This window comes from Excalfactoria chinensis, chromosome 4, assembly GCF_039878825.1.
Source record: "Excalfactoria chinensis isolate bCotChi1 chromosome 4, bCotChi1.hap2, whole genome shotgun sequence".
In the NCBI taxonomy this organism is placed as follows: Eukaryota; Metazoa; Chordata; class Aves; order Galliformes; family Phasianidae; genus Excalfactoria; species Excalfactoria chinensis.
This window is the reverse complement of record NC_092828.1, coordinates 35,774,776-35,798,120: the sequence shown is the minus strand read 5'-3', so window position 1 is coordinate 35,798,120 and position 23,345 is coordinate 35,774,776. Positions and strand designations below refer to the sequence as shown.

At 42.6% G+C, this 23,345-nt stretch overlaps 2 protein-coding genes across 4 annotated transcripts; both read left to right on the top strand.

Moving 5' to 3' along the window:
* Positions 1–67: 67 nt before the first annotated feature.
* Positions 68–15,387, top strand: BBS7 (Bardet-Biedl syndrome 7). 2 transcript variants are annotated; one of them, XM_072335923.1, is made up of 19 exons: positions 68–226; positions 306–371; positions 511–573; positions 794–969; positions 1,430–1,616; positions 2,157–2,229; positions 3,586–3,702; positions 4,824–4,954; positions 5,719–5,803; positions 6,478–6,580; positions 7,140–7,332; positions 8,112–8,186; positions 9,321–9,386; positions 10,800–10,939; positions 12,234–12,398; positions 12,886–12,995; positions 13,106–13,209; positions 14,178–14,301; positions 14,856–15,387. In XM_072335923.1, the coding sequence occupies exons 1-19, from the start codon at positions 191–193 to the stop codon at positions 14,990–14,992; spliced, it is 2,151 nt and encodes a 716-aa protein (XP_072192024.1). In that variant the 5' UTR covers positions 68–190; the 3' UTR covers positions 14,993–15,387. The 2 variants fall into 2 exon arrangements, with proteins under 2 accessions (XP_072192024.1, XP_072192025.1); XM_072335924.1 differs by having other exon boundaries at positions 89–226; positions 306–425.
* Positions 15,388–15,571: 184 nt separating this feature from the next.
* Positions 15,572–23,208, top strand: CCNA2 (cyclin A2). 2 transcript variants are annotated; one of them, XM_072335857.1, is made up of 8 exons: positions 15,572–15,876; positions 15,982–16,201; positions 16,536–16,648; positions 16,961–17,184; positions 17,713–17,917; positions 19,214–19,327; positions 19,830–19,963; positions 20,405–23,208. In XM_072335857.1, the coding sequence occupies exons 1-8, from the start codon at positions 15,748–15,750 to the stop codon at positions 20,451–20,453; spliced, it is 1,188 nt and encodes a 395-aa protein (XP_072191958.1). In that variant the 5' UTR covers positions 15,572–15,747; the 3' UTR covers positions 20,454–23,208. The 2 variants fall into 2 exon arrangements, with proteins under 2 accessions (XP_072191958.1, XP_072191956.1); XM_072335855.1 differs by having other exon boundaries at positions 15,572–16,201.
* The last annotated feature ends 137 nt before the right edge of the window (positions 23,209–23,345 follow it).

The window sequence follows — 23,345 nt, the reverse complement described above, 5'->3', positions numbered from 1 at the left end:
CCGCGGCGCCGCCCAATCACGGCGCGCAGATGGCCTCGATCCCGCCCTCTCCCCTTCGAGCTCGACCAATGGGAAGCCGGCTGGGAGCGCCGCCGTCCGCGGGCGACGGTTGCCGCGGTGACGGGTAACGGCAGCTCGGGGCCGAAGGGCCCGGCGGAGCTCGCGCTGCGGGGCGGCTGCCGGTGGAGCCATGGAGCTCAGCCTGACCCGCGTGGACTACCTGCAGGTAACGCCGCGCCGCTCCCGGCCGCGCTCGGGGCCGAAGGGCCGGGCGAGGTGAGTGAGGGCTGCGCTTTCTTCGGCAGGTGGGCGTCACGGCGCAGAAGACCATGAGGCTGCTCCCCGCGTCGGGTCGCAGGGCCACACAGAAGGTACGGGGCGCGCGTGGCCATCCCGGCTCCTCTGACGGAACGTGACGTACCGAAGTACGGAACTGCGGTTAGCGGAGCCAAGGCGGTGTGTAAAACCCGTTTGTGTGCGATGACGTAACGCTGTGGTCTGCTTTTGAAGGTGGTGGTGGGGGATCAGGACGGAGTGATTACCTGTTTCGGCATTAAAAAGGGGGAACCTGTGGTAAGTGTGAACGTTCCGTTTAAAAACGGGCTTTTTAAAGCTTTCTCCCTGGCAAATCCGGAAGGCATGCAGTTACTGTTGCCTTCCGATAGTTTTTGTCCCCACGTACTTGGTAGTATCCTTAGTTTTGCCAGTGATCGTGATGCAGGTTTAGTATCCTTAGTGTGAAAAGTTGACTATAATCACAAAATGTGATTGCGATTGCGTTTCTTCTTTACAGACAGTGTTCAAAACACTGCCCGGCCCCAAAATTGCACGCCTGGAGCTGGGAGGAGCTCTTAATACGCCTCAAGAGAAAGTTTTTGTGGCAACGGGATCAGATGTCAGAGGTTTCACAAAAAGAGGGAAGCAGTTCCTCTCCTTTGAAACTAACCTCACCGAGGACATCAAAGCTATGTGTGTACAGTGCCTGGTGTTTGTGGTTCCCTGAAGTTATTCTCAATCTATACTTATATGTTGTTGGTTTCTTTTTAACCTTATTGTCTGCACATAGGCAGCATTCGGTGCTGCTCTAGCTTTAGCTTGCGCCTTGGCATGTAGGAAGGAATCTAGAAAGCGACAGTGCAATTGGAAGAGTGGGGGGGCCTTGGAAGGGGCCTGGAGGCCTTTCCAGCAGTGAGTGTGTGCAGGTGAGTGTAGCTGGGGTTACAGGCTTTATAGCAGCTTATTCTTTCCCTCTGCCCTTCCTGTAGGTCAGGAACAAGATTCTTCTGTTGTTTGCTGTATGTTCTTGGTTTAAGGTGCTTGCCTTATAAAAGGTGATGCGTGGAACCTGCAAGCACATGTGTATACTAACCTAACTAAGACATGACTGCAAATATTCTGGCAACATGTTACAGTGTTTTCTTTTTCTCAGGCACATTTCAGGAGCAGATCTCTTTCTTTGCGCAAGCTATATCTATAACCACTACTGCGACTGCAAAGACAAACACTACTACCTGTCAAGAGATAAAATCAACGATGTTCTCTGCCTTCCTGTAGATAAAGTGAATTGCATTACCCCAGTACTTGCGTGTCAGGATAGAGTCCTCAGAGTTTTACAGGTTAAAATATTTGCTTGTTTTATGTATTGATGCCATAGCATTGGATTAATTCTTATTGAATAAGCATAAGCATAACCTTATTTGTAAGCGTTACTGTCTACAGTGCTGGTACTTGCAAAGTTAGGATTGATAATGCTATTACAATAGGCTTTGGAATTCATGGATAGAAGTGAAGAAATTGTTATGAGTGTTTACACAAGGGAATTAAATGTGTAAGTCATTCTAAGTTTGAAAATTCACTTATTATTGCTGCAGCAAGTCTGAATGATATCAAATGGTTCAGCAGTATTGTTTCTTAATGCCAGATGTCCTCAGATTATTATGTCATAATTATTTTAACTGGTAACACATTTCAAGATGTGGTTTGCTTATAGCCATGTTTTAGTTATATGAAGTTTTCTCTGTTTGGGCTTAAAGGTGGTTTTATGCAAGAAAATCTGTGTAAATGAAACATGTCCATATTAAAAACCAATTTTGTTTTTATTCTTGATTTCTCCTTTTGAATAAGGACTCATTCGAGGTAGTTCTCTTTGTCCCTAGGGATCTGATCTACTGTATGAAGTTGAGGTTCCTGGGCCACCTACTGTTCTTGCTCTAAACAACGGAGATGGAGGTAACAAATAATGGACTTCTGCTGTTTTTGAGATTTTAACACTTATATTTGTTAATTACATTTCTTCTTGATTTGAAACTGATTTTAAAATGTAGTCAATAACTATGTGAAGCCTTATCTTAATACCCATTCTGTTTATAGAATATAGTTGTAGAGCATCTACATGTATTATGATGAGAATGGAATTTTGTTGTCCCATATACTGAATTGATGAACAACCAATAACTTTTTAGGGGGAGGGGGAGTACTTGAAGATACTTGCTTAAATTATTCCTATCTGGAACACTGGAGGAAAAACACACTTTTAGCAGTATTAAAGGCTCTTGCTGCTGGTTTTCTGGTAGGAAAGGTTTATAGGTGGAAAACCAGAGATAAAAGCCTGTTGATAGTAACAGAAATCACAAATATGAAGTTTCTGTTTTCATGCAGAAAATCTGTTTCTGAGACAGAGTTGCAGCATTTTTACTGGTGAAGCAAGAGTGAAAGGCTGGTAGGATTTCAGGTGAAAGCTGGGGTGAGGGAACCATGGGAGTTTAAGGTTGGGATGCTGGTGAGATTACTGTGGAGATTTCAGAGTAGGGATTATTAGCTTCGTTTTTAAACTGCTTTGGATTTTTGTTTGTATGCATATAGAGGTGCTATTTGTTTGTAAACATACAATACATACACATACGCACTTGACTGTTTTAGTTCTAAACAATATTTACACTGGATGAAAGCCTCTTACAGTGGCAGTGAGGTGTAAGGTGATGTTGTGTAAATGGGGGCTGAACTGTTGGGGTTGTCTTGTTCAGCCACTGGATTGGGTTTCTCTTACATCTGGATTTCTGTAAGTAGAATCACTGCTTCCCTCCATCCATGGATTGATGAGAATATTGAGTAGAGTTCACATAAACTAAGGCTGTGAAAGGATCAATCTTAAAATAGTTTGATCTTCCTTTTTGCTAATCTCTTCTAACCTGATACAAATCCCTTTAGCGTGTTAATCTGGTGCTTAATTTAGTTTCTGTGAGATTATTTGTCAGTGTTCAGGTCTAGATTCAAGAACCAGTTCTTACTTGCTTTAGGTGCAGCACAACACTCACAATTAGAAGTGTGTTCTGAATAAATAATAATGAATGGTTTCTTCTGTAAAGCTCGTTAAATAGCCCGTGTTTCCTAAATTTAAAGGAAAATCAGGAGAAGTTTGTAGGCAGAACTCCAGAGCAAGGAATCATTTGTTTTAAAGCCTGTTCTATTACATGACACTAATGTTAGGATTTTCATTCTCCCTTGATGGGATGAATATTTTCAAACCTTTTCAATAGGTGTGTTTTTATGATTCTAAACTTTTGATTTGGTTTTAATTTTTTTTAGGTGATTCTGGAGAAGAAATTGTGTATGGAACTTCTGATGGTAAACTGGGGCTTATCCAGATTACTGGTTCTGCTTCTGTACCTAAGTGGGAAATTGAAAATGAAAAAAGGAGAGGAGGTATGTGTCTCAGCACCTCCCTCTTCAGTTTTCGAGCACAGCTGAGGCTTTGTTACAATACAATATCAAGAAATACATTTCATAGATATTTAGGAGGTGCATTTTAATATTGTTGATATGTGACATTAATGTGTTAATTCTCTTCCATTCTTACAAGTAATTCTTGTCTGTTTGCCAAGTATGTTGTTTCTTGTACTTTAGTATGTTTTCATACTTACAATACAGTGTTAAAGTGCCATTTGTAAAACACTTTCTTTGTACATGATCACTTGGGATTTTTATAATGTTGGTGACTTTGAAAATGTAAATATACATGCTGGATTTTTTTCAGATATGCAGTGACTCGAAAGTCCCCTCAGATTAAAGACTGGCATCTTCACTGCAAGACAAAAATAACAACAACAACAAAAGCAGGGCAAGGGTTTTTTTCTAAAGATGGAATCATGCTCTCCTTAAGGCTCCATAATATGGTGTAACTTGTTTGGGCATAGTACAAGACCTTTCCCTGTTATAGCCTGGGTATGATGTTTCTGCAGCATGTGCTAGTACTTATTTTTGTGTGAAGGGGAAGAACAGTGATATATGTGGTTTTTGTTTTCTAAGCTTTCATGAGGTAATTAGATCTATTACTTAACTCTTCAGTTAATAATCCTCTTGGTATGTCTAAACTCCAAATATGAAATATGAATGGGTTCTCTTGCTTCCTTCTTGCACACCATAACTGTGTCCATTCTAGCCATGGTTAGCTGTTACAACACCTTGGGAATCGTAGTCAGCATGTTGTGTAGCAGCACAAACCTAAAGCAGGTATAGTGCAAACCTGTGTCTTCCCCATCAGCTGGAATTCATGGCAGTCCACTTGGCTTTCTGTCGGCAATAGGAGACAAGATGTGCTTGCTTTTTCAGCTGGCAGAGCTGGTCAAATAGCCTGGGAAAAAAAATGTGGACGTTAGTCACGGGGAAGAGACTTCAGCCCTCTAGTGGACTCTTCTTGAAATAGCATCAATAAAATCTTAAAAGCCCAGCAAGAATCTCTTTCTATGTAATTTAATGTGGCCTTCATGTTAATGCATTGTAAACAACCAAAGATGAAGCAGACAGTTTGTTTTCTTTTTCATTAGGTATCTTATGCATTGATAGTTTTGACATTCTGAGAGATGGAGTTAAAGAGTTACTTGTTGGGCGAGATGATGGAGTGCTGGAAGTCTATAGCTTTGAGAGTGCAGATGATCCTGTCCTTCAGTATGATTATGTAAGCCCACATCCAGTGTCTTCTTTCTTGCTGGAAAGATGAATTTAAAAACTCTACTTCAAAATATCAAGTATTCACAAGATTGTTAGAGCTAAAATATATTTTTTGTTTTTAGTTTCCTATGCTTTATAATGCTGACAACACAAACGTCAAAATGGTATCTAAGTATTTAAGAACCAGTTATCGCAGTGGTCTTGATTAAAGCAAAAAATAGTGCAGAGAGTATGTTAAAGCTCTGACTCTGCTCTAACTAAGGCTTCTCCTGTGTGAATCCTAATACTGTGCTTCTCAGCAAAAAGCAAACAAGACAAAAAACCCACCACTACATTGTGTGCGGTTTGTTTTGCATGTAAAATAGTAAGTGTAGCTGTTACAACTTCTAACAACTCACAGACAAAGTAATTATGCTCAGTAAAGATGTGGATTTGATCCATAGTGTTGATTTCATCCTTCAGACAGACTGTAAATCTTGCTGAAAAAGTGTTTTCCTTCAGTGTTTTGCTTTAAACCACTTTCTGCTGTCTGTATTAAGCAGAGTTAATTCAGAATGCATTGTTTAAAGCACCTTGCTTTAGCTGTGGTAGTCATCAGCTAGCTTACTCTTGTGTAACCTAGATCTTGTGGATCTAGATATTTTGCATCTATGTAGATACTTTGTGATGTAGGTAAAACTCCCCCATAAAAACAAACAAAGAAGAAAAACCACCAGCTATTTAAAACAAGTGCAGTAATATTTCCCTCTGCTTGAATGTATTTATTTGAAGGTTTTATCAGAGAGCATTTCATCAATCCAAGGTGGCTGTGTAGGAAAAGATGGTTATGATGAAGTTTTAGCATGCACGTATTCAGGTAAGCTTTGTATTATGTACTCAGTAGGGTCTAGATATGGAGATGTGATGGAACTGAAGCAGACTGCATTGCTAACACAGCTCATGTCTCTTTAAAGTTTTACCATGATTGGAATCAGGGTGCTCTGTTGAAAATATTTATTTGAATATAGTATTTACACTTCAGGATAGAATCAAGTGATTATTGCTTTTATAAGTAAATGGAATTAAGAAAAGGAGTTAAAAATATATGTATATTAAGTTCAGCCAGCAGCATTCTGTCTCAAAATGCACAGTGCAATTTGTACTGTGCTGTATACACGTTGCATATCTTCTTCTGTTTTGTTTTCAACTGTAGTACTGGTTAGCAATCACAAATTGTTTGAGGGACTTGAAGAATTGCTGTCAGAAGCAGAGGTGGAAAAATGAAACTCATAACTAAAATGATGCAGGGGTGTTTATTGCACAAACTGCTTCATGCAAAAGTAACATTTTCCAATTTGTAAATCAAGAATGATCGCCTGCTCATAAAAGTCCATGCTCATTGTCTAGCTTAGTCCTCCAGGATAGGATAAAATTACGTCTTAAGTCTCTTAATCTAGTACCTGAAACAAACATTGTTACACACATACAAACACTGAGGGAAGATTTTTATTTATAGCTTATAAGGAATATGAACTTCATATGTTGGTTTAGGCTGGCTGACAGGACTGACTACAGAACTTGCATATAGAGAAGGTGGATCAGGTGAAGAAGTAAAGCTAAGTCAAGAAATGCAGAGCAAGATTTCATCCTTAAGGTAATTTCACTACACATAAATTGAAGTGGAAGAATTGAAGCATTACAAACTGAAATGCCCTCTTTCCTTCCTATGTCATTAGATTTTCTGTATCATGAGTGTACACAGAAGAACATACATATGAGAACAGCATTCTCGTCCCATAATCCTTTTCTATATTGCCTTCAAGTGGCTATGTTTTGTTTCCTTCTTCCTTGGTTTCATCAAGATAAAATTCCCTTCTCCTGTGCTACCTGTAGCTTCTGAATGATGACAGAAAAGCGGTCACCAGCATGTCTCTAAAAATACATGGTGCTCTTAAAGGAAATCACTGCCCCCTCCTGTAACCTGTGGATATTTCCTTTGTCAAAGTACAGTAGAATCTACATTTTCATGTGATGCAGTTTGTATTTTTATCTTCTATGTGTTGGGTATGGAAGGGGAATTAACAGTCACCTCTTGCTGGAAAATCCTGAACAGAAGTGCAGAAAGATTGCCTTGAAGCATAACTGACTTATTTTCTATGGCAGCTGTTATTGTTAGCTCTGTGGTGACATTACACCTGGTTTGTCTTTTCTAGGAATGAAGTGGAACACTTACAGATGAAAGTACTTGGTGAACGTGAAAAGTACCAGCAGTCTGCTCAGTCCAGTTCTGCTGTGTCATCAGTACCTGCGTTCAGTGTGAATGATAAGTTTACATTAAACAAAGATGATGCTAGCTACAGTCTCATCTTGGAGGTGCAAGCAGCTATAGATATAATCCTGGTACAGGTGAGATAAATTACAAGCAATTTGCAGCTGTGTAGTGTCTGCAGCTTCTTCAGTGAAGGGAGGAATAATGAAATTGGTTGGTCTAGGCTTGAATTTAATGTAGAGTACAGAATTAATGGTGTTTTCTGTAAAGAAATATGCAGTAATGCCTGCCCTCCTTCTGTTGCTGGAGAAGGCAATAAAACTGTTTATAAACTTATTGTTTTTAGGAAGCATGCTTAATTTTTATCAGTGTTTCCTTGCACTGCCGTGAAGTTATAAGCAGTACCAAATCAAGTAATTAATCGTTTAGGAGCCCTTTAATTTTGTTTTCATAACAGTCTTAGGTTTAACTGCACGAAAACACATCTATATAAGAAGTAGTCTGTGTCACAAGCATAAAGTTAAGGAATCATTAATAAATCTCTAATGTGATTCTTGGTTTTATGAATGAGCATTGTAATCCTCTGGTTAAAACAGAGAAATGCTTCAGTCATACTTTCAGTCATACTTTGTGCATGTCTGAAAGACAAAGTTGCACATCTTACATTAAAGTTGTTGTAAGCCACCTGCACAAGAATTCCAGACACTGCATGAGAATAAGAGAAAGATCACAATGTTAACCTGGGATTAAATGTTCAGGAGTAAGATGCATATCTACTAAGATTTTATCACTTGAATATAAATGATGAAGCAGTCATTGCTTCTCCCTTATTGAAATAATTGGTGTCAGTGGATGAATGCATTAGAAGCTATTCAGGAACTTAAGCTCTACTTTTTTCCTTCTTCCTGTTCTGCAGAGTGATGTCCCTGTAGACTTGTTGGACGTGGATAAAAATTCTGCTGTTGTTAGTTTTAGCAACTGCGATTCTGATGTAAGTGAAACAAAAGAGATAATGATGTTTCTGGAGACTGCGTGATAAAAAGCTCTCAATACAGTATATGCAAGATAGAACCTGGATTTATGTATCTATAATTTAAAATACATAGAACTAAACTACTTGGTAATCTGGGAGAGCTCATTTCTGAGGTGTCAGTGACAAGTCATGGCATAGGGCAAAGCCAGCTGTGCATGAAAGGATTGGGAGAGTGACTGCTCCAGGGCTTTTTTCTTGACAAATTAGGAACATTGCAGGCATGCTCAGAGATGTTCCCTAGTTTGAATTTGCCAGTGTCTTATCTGTTTACTTCAAAGTAATTTAGGTGAAGAATACCATATCCTTTCCTTAGCGTATCTCAAAATCAGGGCATGAAAATTCTGTTGTCTGGAGAGTCATATATTAGCACTTTTTAATGTAGTGTTGATAAACTTCACTGCTTGTAGAATTACTTATGGCCCTTCTTTGGGAATGGGAGGTAGGATGGGAGACTTAAAACTACCTTAGCATTGTGAAAATGTTTTATAATGTCTTTTTAACAGTCCTCAGAGTATGTTAGCTTTAAAAACTAAATTACCACGTCATTTCTGAAAGCTTCAGCATATATCAGTTAAATTTATATTCTAAGTTTCTTGCCATTCATGACCATTAATTTAACTTAAATATATATATAATATATATAAATATAAATATATATATATATGCTTGTATTTACTTAGTGATATATACATACATACATACACACACACACACACACATATATATATATATATGTTTGTATTTACTTAGTGATTTCCCATTTGCTTCTGAATGCCAGGCTATTACTGCAGATAAATGAGCGAGGCTGACAGATGCATTCTTGAGGTGAAAAGTTTCTATCTGTGTAATCTTTATGGCAGTACTAAGGAAAATAAGAAACTTCATTTCTATTTATGTCGAGAACTCTTTGATATTCTGGCACAGTTAACAGTAATTGGAACATTGCAGGGAACTGATGGCTACTTTTCTGCTTGTTTGTTTTTAAACTAATGTGAAGCAGCTTTGCATAAATACTGACAGCTTTACAGTGCACGTCTTCAGTTAAAAAAGACCTGTTTTGTATTATTTTTCCTCTTTTTTTGCTCTTCACAGCCACATGGCAACTGTCTTCTTGCCACTTACCGATGCCAAGCAAATACTACAAGACTTGAACTTAAGGTAAAGTGCTGCAAATTATTTTCCATAAGAAATTGTGATGTGGATGTTTGCTGCAGTGTGAAGGAATCTTGCCTGACCTGGGCTGAACAATTAAGCTGAGTAAATGGTTCATCCATTTGGTATTTGTCCCTGCTCAGGGACATGATTTAGCAGAAGGCTGTTAGTACAGGGTGGTATGGTTAGGTTGTGGTGAGACTTGATGATCTTTAAGGCCTTTCCAACCTGAGCAATTCTATGATTCCATGATTCTACTGCTGTTTCCTGAGCAGTGTCTAATCTGGGGCTAGTATTTCTTTCTGATTTGTATAGGATTTCTGAAGGCTTCTAAAATTGTGTTACATCAGAGGACAGCTTGGGTACCCCTTAGAGTACCCCTAAAATGAAAGCAGTTGAGAAATGGTCAGTAGTGAATGTACTTGATTCTGTGGAATTGAAAGTGGAGAAATGTGGGAAGGAGAGCACTGGCTCTTTTTGTCCTGAGAAGTGTTTGAAGAAAGTTACACTGCTGAGGGATTGTGGCCTGTATTTGTATTTTGGAGAGGAAGCAAATCCTGTAATTTAATGCTTATGCCAAAGGCACTTGGCTATTCTCAGTTGTGTGGTTTCTTGTTAGCAATCCAACACATTCAAGCATTTTTGTAACTACAGCCAAGGAAAATAGTAAGAGAAATCAAGATTATTGAAGTTAATCTTCAGGATAAATTGGACTCTTTTCATGCTTTCTTTTCATGCAGTCACCTTACACCGCAGCCTCCTACCCTGATATTTGTTGACGGTACTATTAAAGAAAAAGATTGTGGTTAGAAATTTAAGTCTGTATAAAATGCATCAAGTGTGGGGGAATTTCTGTTTCTTTTTCAGTGAGGTCAATTATGGAACCAGTGGGGCAAGGTTAAGATTCTTATTTCCTGGGTCCCTTAAGCAATTCTGTTGGTGTGCATTTTAACTCTTGAGCAGATCACTTCATCTGACTCCATCTTTGTGCTTTTTATTTAGGGATGTGTCCCTGGCTGCTATATAATGGATTTCTATCTTTCTAAAAATAAAATAAAATAAATAAATTAATAAAAGAGGGGAAAAAAATAACGTAATGAGGTCCCTGAAGAATTAGAAGTCACAGACTTCTTATTTGAACTAATTAGAAAGTAAGTTAGTGGGTTTTTTTTTCCTCATTAATTCTACGTTCATCTATTATTACAGCACTTCAATAGGCAGCGCTTCCCCTAGTTTTAAAACATTCCTGATCTGCCCTTTATACAGCGGCTCTACCAAATATTACTATACTTCTGTAGTACTGCAGAAAATCTACAGACTTCTTTATTATATTTTGAATAATAACTACTTCTCCAAATCTCAGTAAATCATTCAGTTCACTCTTGTTCTTTTTTGTGGCTTCTCCGTTTCCTTTTTCAGATTCGATCAATTGAAGGACGATATGGAACACTTCAAGCATATGTAACTCCAAGAATTCAACCAAAAACCTGCCAAGTTTATCAGTACCAAATTAAACCCCTTTCGCTTCATCAGAGAACTCATTCTATTGACCATGACAGGTATTTGCAGCAGCTACAACACCTGAGGGAGCTGGGCTGCGGGGTGACCTTATTTCAGCCTTTCAGTATCTAAAGGGAGCCCATAGATAGGAGGGGAGTTGACTCTTTGAAATGGTAGATAATTTCAGGACGAGGGGAAATGGTTTCGAGGGAGGGAATATTGAGGTTGGATGTCAAGGGGAAGCTCTTCACAGAAAGTGGTGAGGTGCTGGAACAGGCTCCCCAGAGAGGTTGTGGATGCCCCATCTCTGGAGGTGTAAGGCCAGGTTGGATGGGTCCCTGGGCAGCTTGGTCTAGTATTAAATGGGGAGGCTGGTGGCCCTGCCTGTGGCAGGGGGATTGGATATTCATGATCTTTGAGGTCTCTTCCAACCTGGACCATTCTGTGATTCTCTGATTTTATTTGAAAAACTGATGCAATCCAGTCAAAAAATTTACTCTATAGACTTAAGCATGTCATTCCTAACCTACATTTTTGAGCCTGTATGAGTTTATGGGCTTTGTAGGTTTGACATAAAATACAGATTTAATTGATTCCCACATCCTGTATTGTTCTTCATGTGTTTTCAAGGTCTGTTCACTCTACTGACTTGGGCTATAGAGCAATCCAATGTATTAATAGAGTTGGGGGTGTGGTAGAAAGGAAACTGCTGTGACAGTAACCACAGTCTTTTCAGTTTCAGCCACAGTCTCCCCTTTACACCTATATTGTGATTCTTTCCCACAACTAATTTGACTCTGAAATTGAGCCAAGACTTTTCTTCCTTATCTCTGAATTTGAAATCTACTACTTTATGTAATTTCTACTTGGTTACTCTGTCCTTAATTAACATCTTACGTTCCATGCATTAAAACAAAACTGACGAGTTGAAGGAATTGAAGGCCAAATGCAAATGCATTCTATGCCTCATTCTTGAAATAAATGTGTGTGGTTTACAGGATGGGAAACCTTTGAAGCTTAGCCATATTTCCTGTGTTTTTTAGCTACTTTTCAGGTTTAACAGCTTGAAATGGTGCATGTCAAACACCTTCAGTTTCTTACCCAGTTCTGACATGCCTGCTATGAGGTAAAGGTGGAATGTTCAAATAGGTTTTTGTTTAGAAATATGGAAAACTAGCAGTAGTCTGTGCTGCACAGCTACTTAGCATGATACCTGACTTCATGGACAGAGTTGATTATTAAAAAACACCAACATGGAACTAAACATTTCTTTTTTCACATGGACTACTAATGCACTATCAGTGCCCATCCTTTGGGGCCAATAGTGATTTTTTAACGTTCATCCTGTCATAGGCCAATGAATACACTGATGCTCAAAGGACAATTCAGTTTTGCTGAAATTCACTCTTGGGTTGTGTTTTGCTTGCCTGAAGTCCCCGAAAGGACTCCGCCTGGAGAGAGTGTCACCTTTTATTTCCAAAACACCTTCCTGGGTACCCAACTTGAATGTACTTACAGGTAAAATACAATTACTAGAGCACTGTGTGGCTGTCTTTAGATTTTTGTCTTTTTCATTCTTGACCGCTCTGTGAATATCATTTCATGCACATTCAACTGTTCCCCTCCAATTTGTTTCCAGAATTTTGAAGAAGATAAATACATAATATAGTCAAGTTATTTTACGATGTTTCTACTATTAGTTTCTACTTTCCTATGTTTGATTTGTTTTGGTTGGGTGTTTGGTTTTTTTTGGCCAAGGAGCGGAAACAACTTGAAAGGCATTTAACATTCATGCAGACTAAATGTGAATAAGCATTTTTCTGAAAACCTATTGCTGCAACTTAGATTAAATGTGTTTAAGATTAAATGTGTTTAAGATTAGTACTCTGTTTATGACTTAATTAGTTCTGTCTTCCTTCAGCAAAGATGGCGTTCATTTGTAGGTCTTCTAATGCTTACACGTGCTTGTAAGTTTGTTCAACGTAAAGTTTTTCTCCCTTTATAGAATAGGTGAGGGATGTTTCAAGTCTGACAATATTTCGACGATATCCATCCTGAAAGATGTGCTTTCCAAAGAGGCTACTAAAAGGAAGATTAATCTCAACATATCATTTGGTAAAACTAAATCTATTTTCTTGTCCTTTGCATCATTTTATATTCTCATAAATGGAGGATGAATTGCTCATTCATTTGTTGGGGTGTTTTGTTTTGTTTTCTGCTGCTAGATATAAATGAAGAATCCGTGAGGCATACATTAAAGCTCATCCACCCCAAATTAGAGTATCAGCAGCTGTTGGCCAAGAAGGTTCATTTAATAGATGCTTTGAGAGTAAGTATCTGAGCTCCCATGGAAGGATTTTGATAGGGATTGTATTGTCAGATATCTAACTGTTGTGGCTCAAGTCAGAAGCGTGTCATACCAGTATGTGTGTTTCTTTTCCCAGGACATGTACTTCAGTTACCTAGCAGGCAGCCTATTGGTGCTATATCATTGAATAATGTGGGGTTACTGATGGATGTTGAGGATGCCTGAGTCAAACAGTATAAGGCAGCCAGCTTTGTCATCTAACATTCTTTTTGCTACTGTTATTTTCCACTTCCATCTTCATCTCTCTGCACTGACCTGTAAAAGTTTTGTAGCTCTAGAGATGATGGTCCGTGCCAGATGAGACTTCCTTGCTTTGGACTGTCATCCCAGCATGTCACTGTTTCTGAAGCTTCTCTATTCATAATTAATCACTGCCTAATATTCTCTTCAGTGGTTAATCTCTGAGAGATGTCACTTTGGCAGCTTGTCTGAGCTCTTGGATTTCTCCAACAGCCAGGATTTTATAATCCAAAACCTGCTGTAATCGCTTGGTGTGTTTTCTGGAGGGAAGAGGAGAGGTGAAAATGGACAACTGATTCCTTCCTGCCCTTCGGTGGAATCACATGCAATTGACGGCAGCATGTTAGGAGAGTGTTTTATGTTCAGACTGTTAATTCTATTATGTTCATTAGGCTTCATTCGGTAAGGGCTGAGCTGTGGAGTGATCCCGTTGAGCAGTACTCAGAGCTAGGAGCTGCAATACACAGCATTTTGTAAACCTAGCGTATGAAGTGACAAGCAACATGCAGTGTTTTGTTAGAAGACCTCAAAGATGAAGCTCTTGGAAAATAACTCTTGCTCATTCAGAAGGGGTTTGTCTCGCCTCTGAAGTACTTCCTCCTGTCAAACCCAAGCTTAATTTCGTTTTACTTTTATGTTCTTAAGCTACTTAACTGCCTTTGATTTTTATGTTGTAAAATATCTTTGAGGAATTACAAGTTCAGGAAGGAAACGCGGACTTCTTGGTGCCAGAATACCGCAGTATTTTGGAAGAGGCCGATCAACTGCTTGAGGAATACAAGAAGCAACCTGCACATCTCGAGAGACTTTACGGTTTGTTGATCAATTAAACTTATTGTCCTAACTGCAAATTAACACTCAGAGAGTGCAGCCTGGATGCCACTGAAGTAGTTATGAGGTCAGCATTAGTAGAGCTGAGCTGATCTGATAGGCAGGTACACCTCAGTAGCTTTTTACATTTGTACCACGCTTGTCTTTTTTTGGCAAGACTGAGTGATGTGAATTGGGGTGGCGTTTAAGAATGTGTACCTGACTGATGAAGTTCCCAGCGGTAAGGTGTATCTAATTTAGTGCAGGAAATTCTGTGACCTTCTCTAGCGCTCTGTTCAGCTTTCAGCTCAGGGACTCCCTGTCCTAACATACAGCGCCTGCTCTGTGAGGTCAGTTCCTTTCTCTGTTCAGAAATAGGCACATGTGAGGCAGAAATAACCACGTGGAAATTAAGCTGGTTGCCGGGCTGTTGTAACGCGACATCAGTTTGAAAAGTCTTTGTCTCTGAAACCCAAAGCAGCTGGAAGAGTTGGTACCTGACGAGGGGCTCAGAGCAGAGCTACGTCGTACTGAAAACAGGCATTTAACCTTTGCAGGTATGATCACCGATCTCTTCATCGATAAATACAAATTTCGAGGCACCAATGTGAAGAGCAAAGTTCCTCTCCTGCTGGAGCTGCTGGATGGCTGTGAGCAGGACCGGCTCATCGCCTTCTTTGAGGCCGCATCCTGAGCCAGGGAAGCGATGAGCAGAGAGCATGCAGTGCTCTTTGTGCCCTTGGGTTTGTTTCTTTGGTTGAACGGAGGCGCTTCCATGTGGCGGTGGTGCAAGGAAAAAGCCTCTTTCTTTTTGTAATGGCATGTTGCCGCTGGGACTGCAGTAGGTACTAGCAGTGCATGCAGAGCGCTCCCGTGTGAGCCCTGCACAGGGTGGATCTTTACACCTCAAGTGAACATACAGAAACTGCCGTAACCAGCGGCCTTTCCCTGTATTTTCAGTACAGTTAGAGATGACACGTGGGGAGTAAGAGGGTAGGAATGTAAGAACGATGTTTTTAAAGCGCGTTTAGGAGCCTGTACGCCTGAAACTCCGAGTTTGTAATTAAAGCTTCATTAAAGTTTTAATCCAAGCTGTGCTGTGGTGGAGGAGCGCCGTGCGCCTGCGCGGTCACCGGCCGGGGGAGGCCGCGGGCGGCGGGGTGGGGCGGAGCCAAATGGCGCGCGGTGTGGGCCGCGCAGGCGCGGTTGCGGCGCTCCGGTCCCGCCCTCCCCGCGTCGCCGGCGACCGCGTGACGCGCCGCCTCCGCTGATTGGGCGATTCAATAGTCGCGGGCTGCTCGAACGGCGAGAGCGGCGCCGGGGCGCGAGACTCCGCGGCGGCGGGACGCCGGCAACCAGCCGCCAATCCGCGCCCCCGCGCTCCGCGGCCGCCCCCGGCCGCCCCGGCCCTTTCCCCCTCGCCCGCTTCTCCTCCCCCCGGCGGCCACCATGCTGGAGGAGCAGGAGAACCAGGAGAACGTCCCTCCGGCCGCCAAAGCCCCGCCGACCGCCGCCGGCACCCGCGTGGCGCTGGGGCTGCTGCGGGGCGGCCCGGCGCGGCTGGGGCTCGGGCCGCAGGTGAGCGGCGGGGCGTGGGGGGAGGCGAACGGGCGGGCGCCATCTTGGGGCGGCGGGCAGCTGTCAGGGCGGCTGTCACGGCGCGCTGACGGAGCGCTCCCGCAGGCGGCGCGGAACGGAGACGGCCGCGTTGCGGCGGCGGGGCGGCATCAGCAGCCTTTCAGCGTCTACGTGGACGAGCCCGACGAGGAGCGGCGGCGGCCTCAGAGGAAGAAGGAGCGGGATGGGGAGGCGGCGGACGCGCCGGGGCTGCGGGCCGCCCTCGGGACCTTGGGGGAGCGGCGGCCCCTGGCGCCCCTGGACAACGCCATGGATCTCAGCCTCGGTAAGCGGTGGCCCTGCCCCTCAGCGCCCGGGGCGAGCGCCCGGCGTGCGGAATGTGGTGCCGGCGGTGGGCCGCGGCCTGCGGCTGCGGGACGGGCTTTTGGCGCTGGGCACGGCTGGAGGGAAGCGGGGAGTGCGTTGGGCAGCCGTGAAAGGGCTTCCCGGCCCTTCCTTAGTGGGGGCAGCGGGGCGCTTCCTCCTCGAGCCGTGGTTCGGCTTCCCCGGGGCCTGCTCGGCCTCCCCGCGCGGCCTCCCGCCGGCCGGCAGCATCGCGCCTGCTGTAGGGGGGTGTTCTGCCGGGCCCCGTTTTAATGAGGCCGTTGCCTTTCTCCTAGACTCCCCGAGTATCATGGATATCTCGATTACTTCGGAAGCAGAAGAACGACCAAACGTTAACAATGTGCCAGACTATGTCAGTGATATCCACACGTACCTTAGGGAAATGGAGGTGAGGTGCCCCCCGTTCTCTTGCTTGCATGTTTGGGCTGAGTGTTTCTGAGGATAATTTACTGCCACAGTGACTGAAGTAAAGCTAGGAGTAAGTTAAGTCACCCTGCTTCCTGCTGGGAGGCTGGCTGTGCTCTGCACTGAGCACAAGCCACAAAGAAGATGATGCAGATGTAACTTTCTGAGTCCAGATTTGCCATTGCTTATTGTGAGCTGTTAAAAACAACCTGGGTATGGTAAATGGAGTATGAGTGACTGCTTCCCTGCAGGCACCCAGTCCAAACTCAGTCTTGTCTGTCATCTGAACCCGCAGGTAAAATGCAAGCCTAAAATAGGCTACATGAAGAAGCAGCCTGACATCACCAACAACATGCGAGCTATTCTGGTGGACTGGCTGGTGGAAGTTGGAGAAGAGTACAAGCTCCAGAATGAAACTCTGCACTTAGCTGTAAATTACATTGACAGGTTTCTTTCTTCAATGTCTGTTTTGAGAGGAAAGCTTCAGCTTGTGGGTACTGCGGCTATGCTGCTTGCATCGTAAGTGACATTTCTTGTTGGAAAATTCCACCTGCTGGTTTCGTACTGATGGAAGTGTCATAGCTTTCATAAGATAGCCTGTAATCATATTGTTCAGTAAGGGCTTTGGTGTAGGTTGAAATATACAAAAGCTTGGCAGCCCGTGTGAAACTTTGCAAGCGAGATTCCAGGTTGTCTTTGTAGATTGGCCTAACGTGAGGATTTCCAGATGCAGGAGTGAAAGGCTTTGCAAGGTAATTAAGGCGATAGTAATAAAGAGTATGAAAAAACTACTTGGTTTTCTTCTGGAATTTCAGTAACTCTTTAAGTTCTAAATTACTTAGTCCCAGAATAACAGGCTGTTGGAACTCTTTAACTTCAAATTCAGGTGATTCGAGACCTATCAAACTGTGTGCAGCAAACTTGCTCAATCACTGTATCCGGCTCCTTTGGAAGTCAGAACACAATTCAGCACACTGGCTTTCATGAAGTGTTGCTGGTTACCTGGTTCTCTAGTCCCTCACTGTTTGCTTCTGTTTCTCATGGCAGGAAGTTTGAGGAAATCTACCCCCCTGAAGTAGCAGAGTTTGTCTACATCACGGATGACACCTACAACAAGAAGCAAGTTCTGAGGATGGAGCACTTAATTTTGAAGGTTTTGTCATTTGATTTGGCAGCTCCGACGATCAACCAGTTCCTCACTCAGTATTTCCTGCACCAGCAGACGAACTCTAAAGTTGAGAGCTTATCAATGGTAAGGCTTACTAGCTCGGCCTGGGGAACTGTAGAGTTCTGTCATTCATGCATTTCACAAGAGCTGTTGTATGGGAAATTGGTAATCACAGCCTGAACCTCTGGTTAATCAGCTGAGGCAAGTGTTGGGTCAGCTGTGGGAGCACAGGTGAGAGTAATTGAGCTGTGCTCCCAGAAGGGGTGGAGCTTGACTCCACCTCTAGACCTCATTTAAGGGCTGACCACCACTAAAGCAGCATCTCTTGGAGACTGCCCCCCGGTGGAGATTGTCTCAGCATTTCCCAGCGAAGGCATCCATATCAGTGAGTTTTTCCTTATAAATAACCTTTTGAATATCTGTTACCATCTTTGTATCATTCCACCTTACAGCTCTGTTTGTACAGACAAGAAGTAAAGGACTTTTTAGACTGGACTTTCCACCTCCTAATATGTTCAAGTGTGTAATCTCTGGGACACATCTGAGAGGTGCTCGTGATATGCCTCCGGCTCCTCCAGAAGCAGTTCTGTACTGCTGGAAGCAATGGTGTCATTGCTGCTGTTTGAAACATTCCATTGCTGTTACAGTCTGGTACTTGGCCTGGCTCCACATGAATGCTTACTCAAAGCAGGCCAAGACTGCTGAATTTTAGTTTGGGGTTTGTTTCCCTGTTAGGTATTCCCTGTGTTCCTGTCTGAAATTGTCATGTGCAGCTGCCCTCTCACTTGGGCAGGAAGGGTTTTTATTTTTCCCTTCAACAAGCACTGAGCTCTACATCCAGAGGCCAGTTTCTCAGCAGGGCACCAACGATGTCTGAGCTGAAGTTATCTTAAAGCCTAACTGTATCATAGGTACCAGAGTTCCTACATGGAACCCTATGTTGCATTGTGCAAAGGAGAGACCAGTAATCCTTCCTTCTTGATTTTAGATGCCTCTAAAGAAGAAATACGCTGTAAAAGCTTGCATGAGAACAGTGTTAGACACTAGTTAACAATAGATGCTCTAAGAGAAGTGTTTGGGGGTTTGCTCCTGTTCTGTTGCTGATCTGTGACTCAGAATCACAAGTGGTAGTATAGCATGCTTTCCAGTTTTCTGTGTCATTGCCTGCTTTAATATGGGCAAGCTTTGTCTTGAAGAGTATCAGCGTTAATCCAAAGGAACAAATCTGTGGGCCAAGTGTAAGTGGGAACTGGTAAGAACTGTTCCTCCGCTTGATGGCAGGACTGGAAGCTTAAATTGCTATCCAAGTGAAGCTGCTTAAATGCTCTTCTACTTCTTTTTGGAAGCAGATGGTTCACTTTCCCTTTGTCTCCCTTGCAGTATCTTGGAGAGCTGACTCTAATTGATGCTGATCCTTACTTGAAATACTTGCCATCAGTTATTGCTGCTGCGGCATTTCATCTAGCAAGCTATACGATCACTGGACAAACTTGGGTATGTAACACTAAGACCTGAGCCTTCACATACCTTTATGCATGCTTGGTGTATTTGAAGGAAGTTTTGAGTACTGGGGCCTACGCTGTTGAGTTTTGGGCTGCTGGAGTTGGCAGCCCTTCCATACCAGTAACCTGTTAATGAAGGATTGCAGTATTTGAAAGATAGGGATGTACCTTTTTTGGAAAGGCGGAGGCATCTATGGTTGCATTGTGTTCTATTCATCCTCATCGGAGCTCTAAACAGCACCCTTGGGATGAGGGAGCAGGCAGAAAGCCTAAGTAATGGAGGCAAGGAATACTTCTGCCCTGCAAAGAATTCAGTAGAGGAATGCTTCAAATCTGGGCAGTGATTATAAATCTGGGCAGTGATTATTGAGCTGCTCTGTGCTTGAGATAGTCAGACTGCCAGCATCCTGGGACAACACCGTTTCAACAGGGAAGCTTGGAAGCCTCCACCAGAATGACATGAACATGTTTCGGTGTTCCTCCTTTTTCCTCAGCCTGAATCTCTGTGCAAGGTGACAGGCTACACCCTCGAACACATTAAGCCTTGCCTCATGGACCTTCACAAGACCTACCTCAAAGCAGCACAGCACACGCAACAGTCCATAAGGGAAAAGTACAAGAGCACAAAGTAAGTATCTGCAGAGACGTGTGGCAAGCCAGTCTGCTGTGCCTGAGCTTTAACTGGGGCCGGGTGGGTTAACTGGGGAAGAGTCTAAAGTCACACTAAAGTGGTGTAAGTGAAATGGCTGAAGAGACCCTCAAGGTCCTTGCACAGAGTGCTTTGTTGAGCAGCGTTTCATGTTCAGCAGGCCTACTGTCACTACCCAAACCACTGCCTGAACCATCAGGTACAAACTGGAGGAATTCCTCCTATTGTTAAGGAGGAGTGTGTGTGTATGTAATGCTCCAAAAAATGCAGGTTGGTGTGGTGGCTGACATGCTCCAAAATGTATCCAGCTGGCTGAGCCTTGCAAGGAATGTGCTTTACTGCAGCATCCATGTTATTTTTTTACAGCACTTCAGCAAGGTTCCATCTTGCATCTCTTTGTGTTTCTTTTCCCTTCTCTAGGTACCATGCAGTATCGCTTATTGACCCACCAGAGACACTAGATTTGTAATAATCAAGAGACTTATCTTTTAAATACGTGGATGTATATTACAAGAAAAGGATGTACAGTTTTTAAATGTGGTTCCAAGTTCTAGGTGTGATTACTCAGAATATTAATGCAGGTTTTGATGAGCATAATTCTGACGTTAGTTTTATGTGGTTTTAATGTAAATCTTTTGTACATGCAATCTTCTTAAAGTATGTAGCTATGTTTTTATAAGAATGTTCTCTCGAAGCACAGAATTAACCATGAAGACCAAGTCAAGTCTGAGACTGCTTATCTAATGATAGACCTAACAGTAATACTAGCAGTGCATTATTATCACAGGACTTTTTCTCCTTCCGAGTAAGAGGGACTTGAACTCCACAGTGATATTTGTAGCGTATTTATACTCCCTAATCTGAGACTTAGTATGGCCAAACAGCTCCAGTACTGGAAGAAACTGTATTGCTATGAGGGGAACACCTTGCTGAAATTACTTTTGTGAAGCCCTGATTTCTCTTTAATGGATTACCATCATTAAAGGTTCAATGCTCTGCTGCAGGAACTACACAGCTGACACTAGTAAGCTACATCTAGAAAGCAGTCTTCCTGTAGTTATTTTCTAGCCCAAGTGTAAAACTAATTTTAAACCTGTGGAGTTCCTACTAATACTTTAGCTTTTCCAATAGCCCATCAACGTAGTAAATAAACCTACAGCCTGCGTACCTCTTGAGGGGTGGTGAAATGATTATGCTGCAGAAGAGTGAACTACTGCTCTATGCCCTAGAATGGAGGCAGTGTCTTCTGGGGTGCACGGGCTGCATGCAGAATGGTATTAATTCTGTACATCCCTCTCAGCTGGACAGGGTCCCTTCTGTGGCATGCAGCAAAAGTGTAAACCAAGTGATGTTGTTTTTCCTTAGTTACTAGAACCGTTACATGAACAATCTAGTTGTATCTACAATCTAGTGTGTTATTTGATGAAACGGACATCTACCTTCAACCTGGATAAATGGAGTGACACTCCCTGTACCTACTGTTCTTTGTGTATGTAAAGAAGTGCATGCACGGAAGTGCTGGATTTAACTGAGCCGTTCCAGTTTGGCAAATAAACAAGCTTTACACCTGTTCTTAGCAGTCTTGCCAATACCTTAACATCACTACCTTGTAGTAACACCATCTCAAATCAGCATTGGTTTTGATTCTTTTTGGCAAGGGATGCCCTATGAGAAACCTGTACCCCTTCAACTTGATTCAACACTGAGGAGCTGCACACCTAGCAGTATAAATTCTATGTATGTATGTGTGAAGCCGTGGGCTATTTAAGAAAGGAGAAAATGACAAAGCAGCAGCCCTCTATCAAGCTGCCACACATACATTACTGTGAGCCCAATTGCACATCTAGATTCAGTTAGTAAAAGCTCGCTGTTCTGCCCCACCCTGCTCTGTGGTTCAAGCCCTCTGTGAGCCAACTCAGCTACTAAACCAATCTAGCCAAGTGAGTCATCCAGTCGAGGCAAAAGTATGCAACAGAGGCTGCTTTTTTGTTAAATGTAAGCCTCTTAGGGTCTGCTTTAACTCTTGTGCATCTTCTAATGTTTAACAAAGAACCGTACCATGTTCTTCAGTAGTCTTCAATTAGTTTAATTGCACTATCTTGCCACTGGAAAAGCTCAAGTCAGTTGGGAAAGACTGCAGTATATCAATCATGTCTAGTGCTTCGTGTTTGAAATGCTCTACCCTTGCAGGAGGGAATATGTATAGGCAGGAATACATGTGCCACAGCTGTGATGTGAGCTGGTGACCTTGGAAGGTCAAAAAGCTGCATTGGTCAGCATCCTTTGAAGATCACGATGCTCTTTGTGAGAAACAGGCTCTTGCCATCTTCACCTTCCTGTGGCATCTACTGGGTAACTTTCAAGACTGCTGAGCAGCAAGAACAGCAGAATTATTTTCCCCGAATAGTACATATCAGTGAAGTGAATGGACATCAGTATTGTTGTATCAGTGTACTGTATAATGAAATGTCTCCTTGCTGTTTCAAATGGAAGCCATTCTCTTACTGTTCCCGTAGCACACAAAAAAATTCTTTGTTCCCTCAGCTTTGCTTTCAGCAGCCACTCTCTGATATCACTTCCCATACAGCCTTAACATTGCCTTAGGCACAGGCTGCCACCTCTGCCCAGTATGCCTGCGTTCCTCCATGCTTGCTGGCAGCTGCAGTAGCATTCTTTTCCATCTTCTCCCTCCCTAAAGCTAACATGGGGGAGATTGATGCTTCACTTCCATGTTTTGATTAGAAAAAAGAGGGCAGGTTGTGCCGTACTACTGCTGTGCCTATTCACTGCACCTTCTCCCATTTTGAACTAAAGCCTCTGGGAATGGAGGGTGTCAGCTGTTAAATAGGAAAAGACAAAGAGCAGTGGCAAAGTATACTGCTTTTGTTCTTGAAAAAGCTTAAGGGCTTGTTGGAGAAATAGTAACAATTTGTGTGCAGAACATCTTGCTGAAGAAGAAACAACCTCCACTCATTTTTGTGTTGAGCAGTAACTGCAGGGGGAAGAACTGACACTGAGAAAATGCACTGGTTTAGCTCCCAGAGGGACAGGGCTTTCTGTGCTTGTCCCCTTCTTCTTAAAGCTTTCATTTCTAAAAGCAATGCTGGGAAGTAATATCTGTGACAGCTACTTCTCTCCTGTTCACCTGTCATATAAAGCTGAAGTCACATGTAAAATAGTCCTACATCACTCTTGTAAACATGCGTGTTTCTAATTGACTTGGTTCTCACAGCAGACAACTTTGAGACATCCTCTGTTTTGCCAGATTCATGTCTGTGCATGGAATAGTTCATTAAACTTTTCAAACAACTACTGAGGTAGGAGTTGCCTCTGTGTGGAAGTTCTGCTGCCTCTTTTCTTC

Bases quoted from the DNA above. Each gene is read 5' to 3' on its own strand.
- BBS7 (XM_072335923.1), top strand. From the start codon at position 191: ATGGAGCTCAGCCTGACCCGCGTGGACTACCTGCAG. The intron at 372-510 runs GTACGGGGCGCG...CTGCTTTTGAAG, and splicing joins GTCGCAGGGCCACACAGAAG to GTGGTGGTGGGGGATCAGGA. The intron at 12,996-13,105 runs GTAAAACTAAAT...TTCTGCTGCTAG, and splicing joins TAATCTCAACATATCATTTG to ATATAAATGAAGAATCCGTG.
- CCNA2 (XM_072335855.1), top strand. From the start codon at position 15,748: ATGCTGGAGGAGCAGGAGAACCAGGAGAACGTCCCTCCGGCCGCCAAA. The intron at 19,328-19,829 runs GTATGTAACACT...CTTTTTCCTCAG, and splicing joins CGATCACTGGACAAACTTGG to CCTGAATCTCTGTGCAAGGT. The intron at 19,964-20,404 runs GTAAGTATCTGC...TCCCTTCTCTAG, and splicing joins GAAAAGTACAAGAGCACAAA to GTACCATGCAGTATCGCTTA.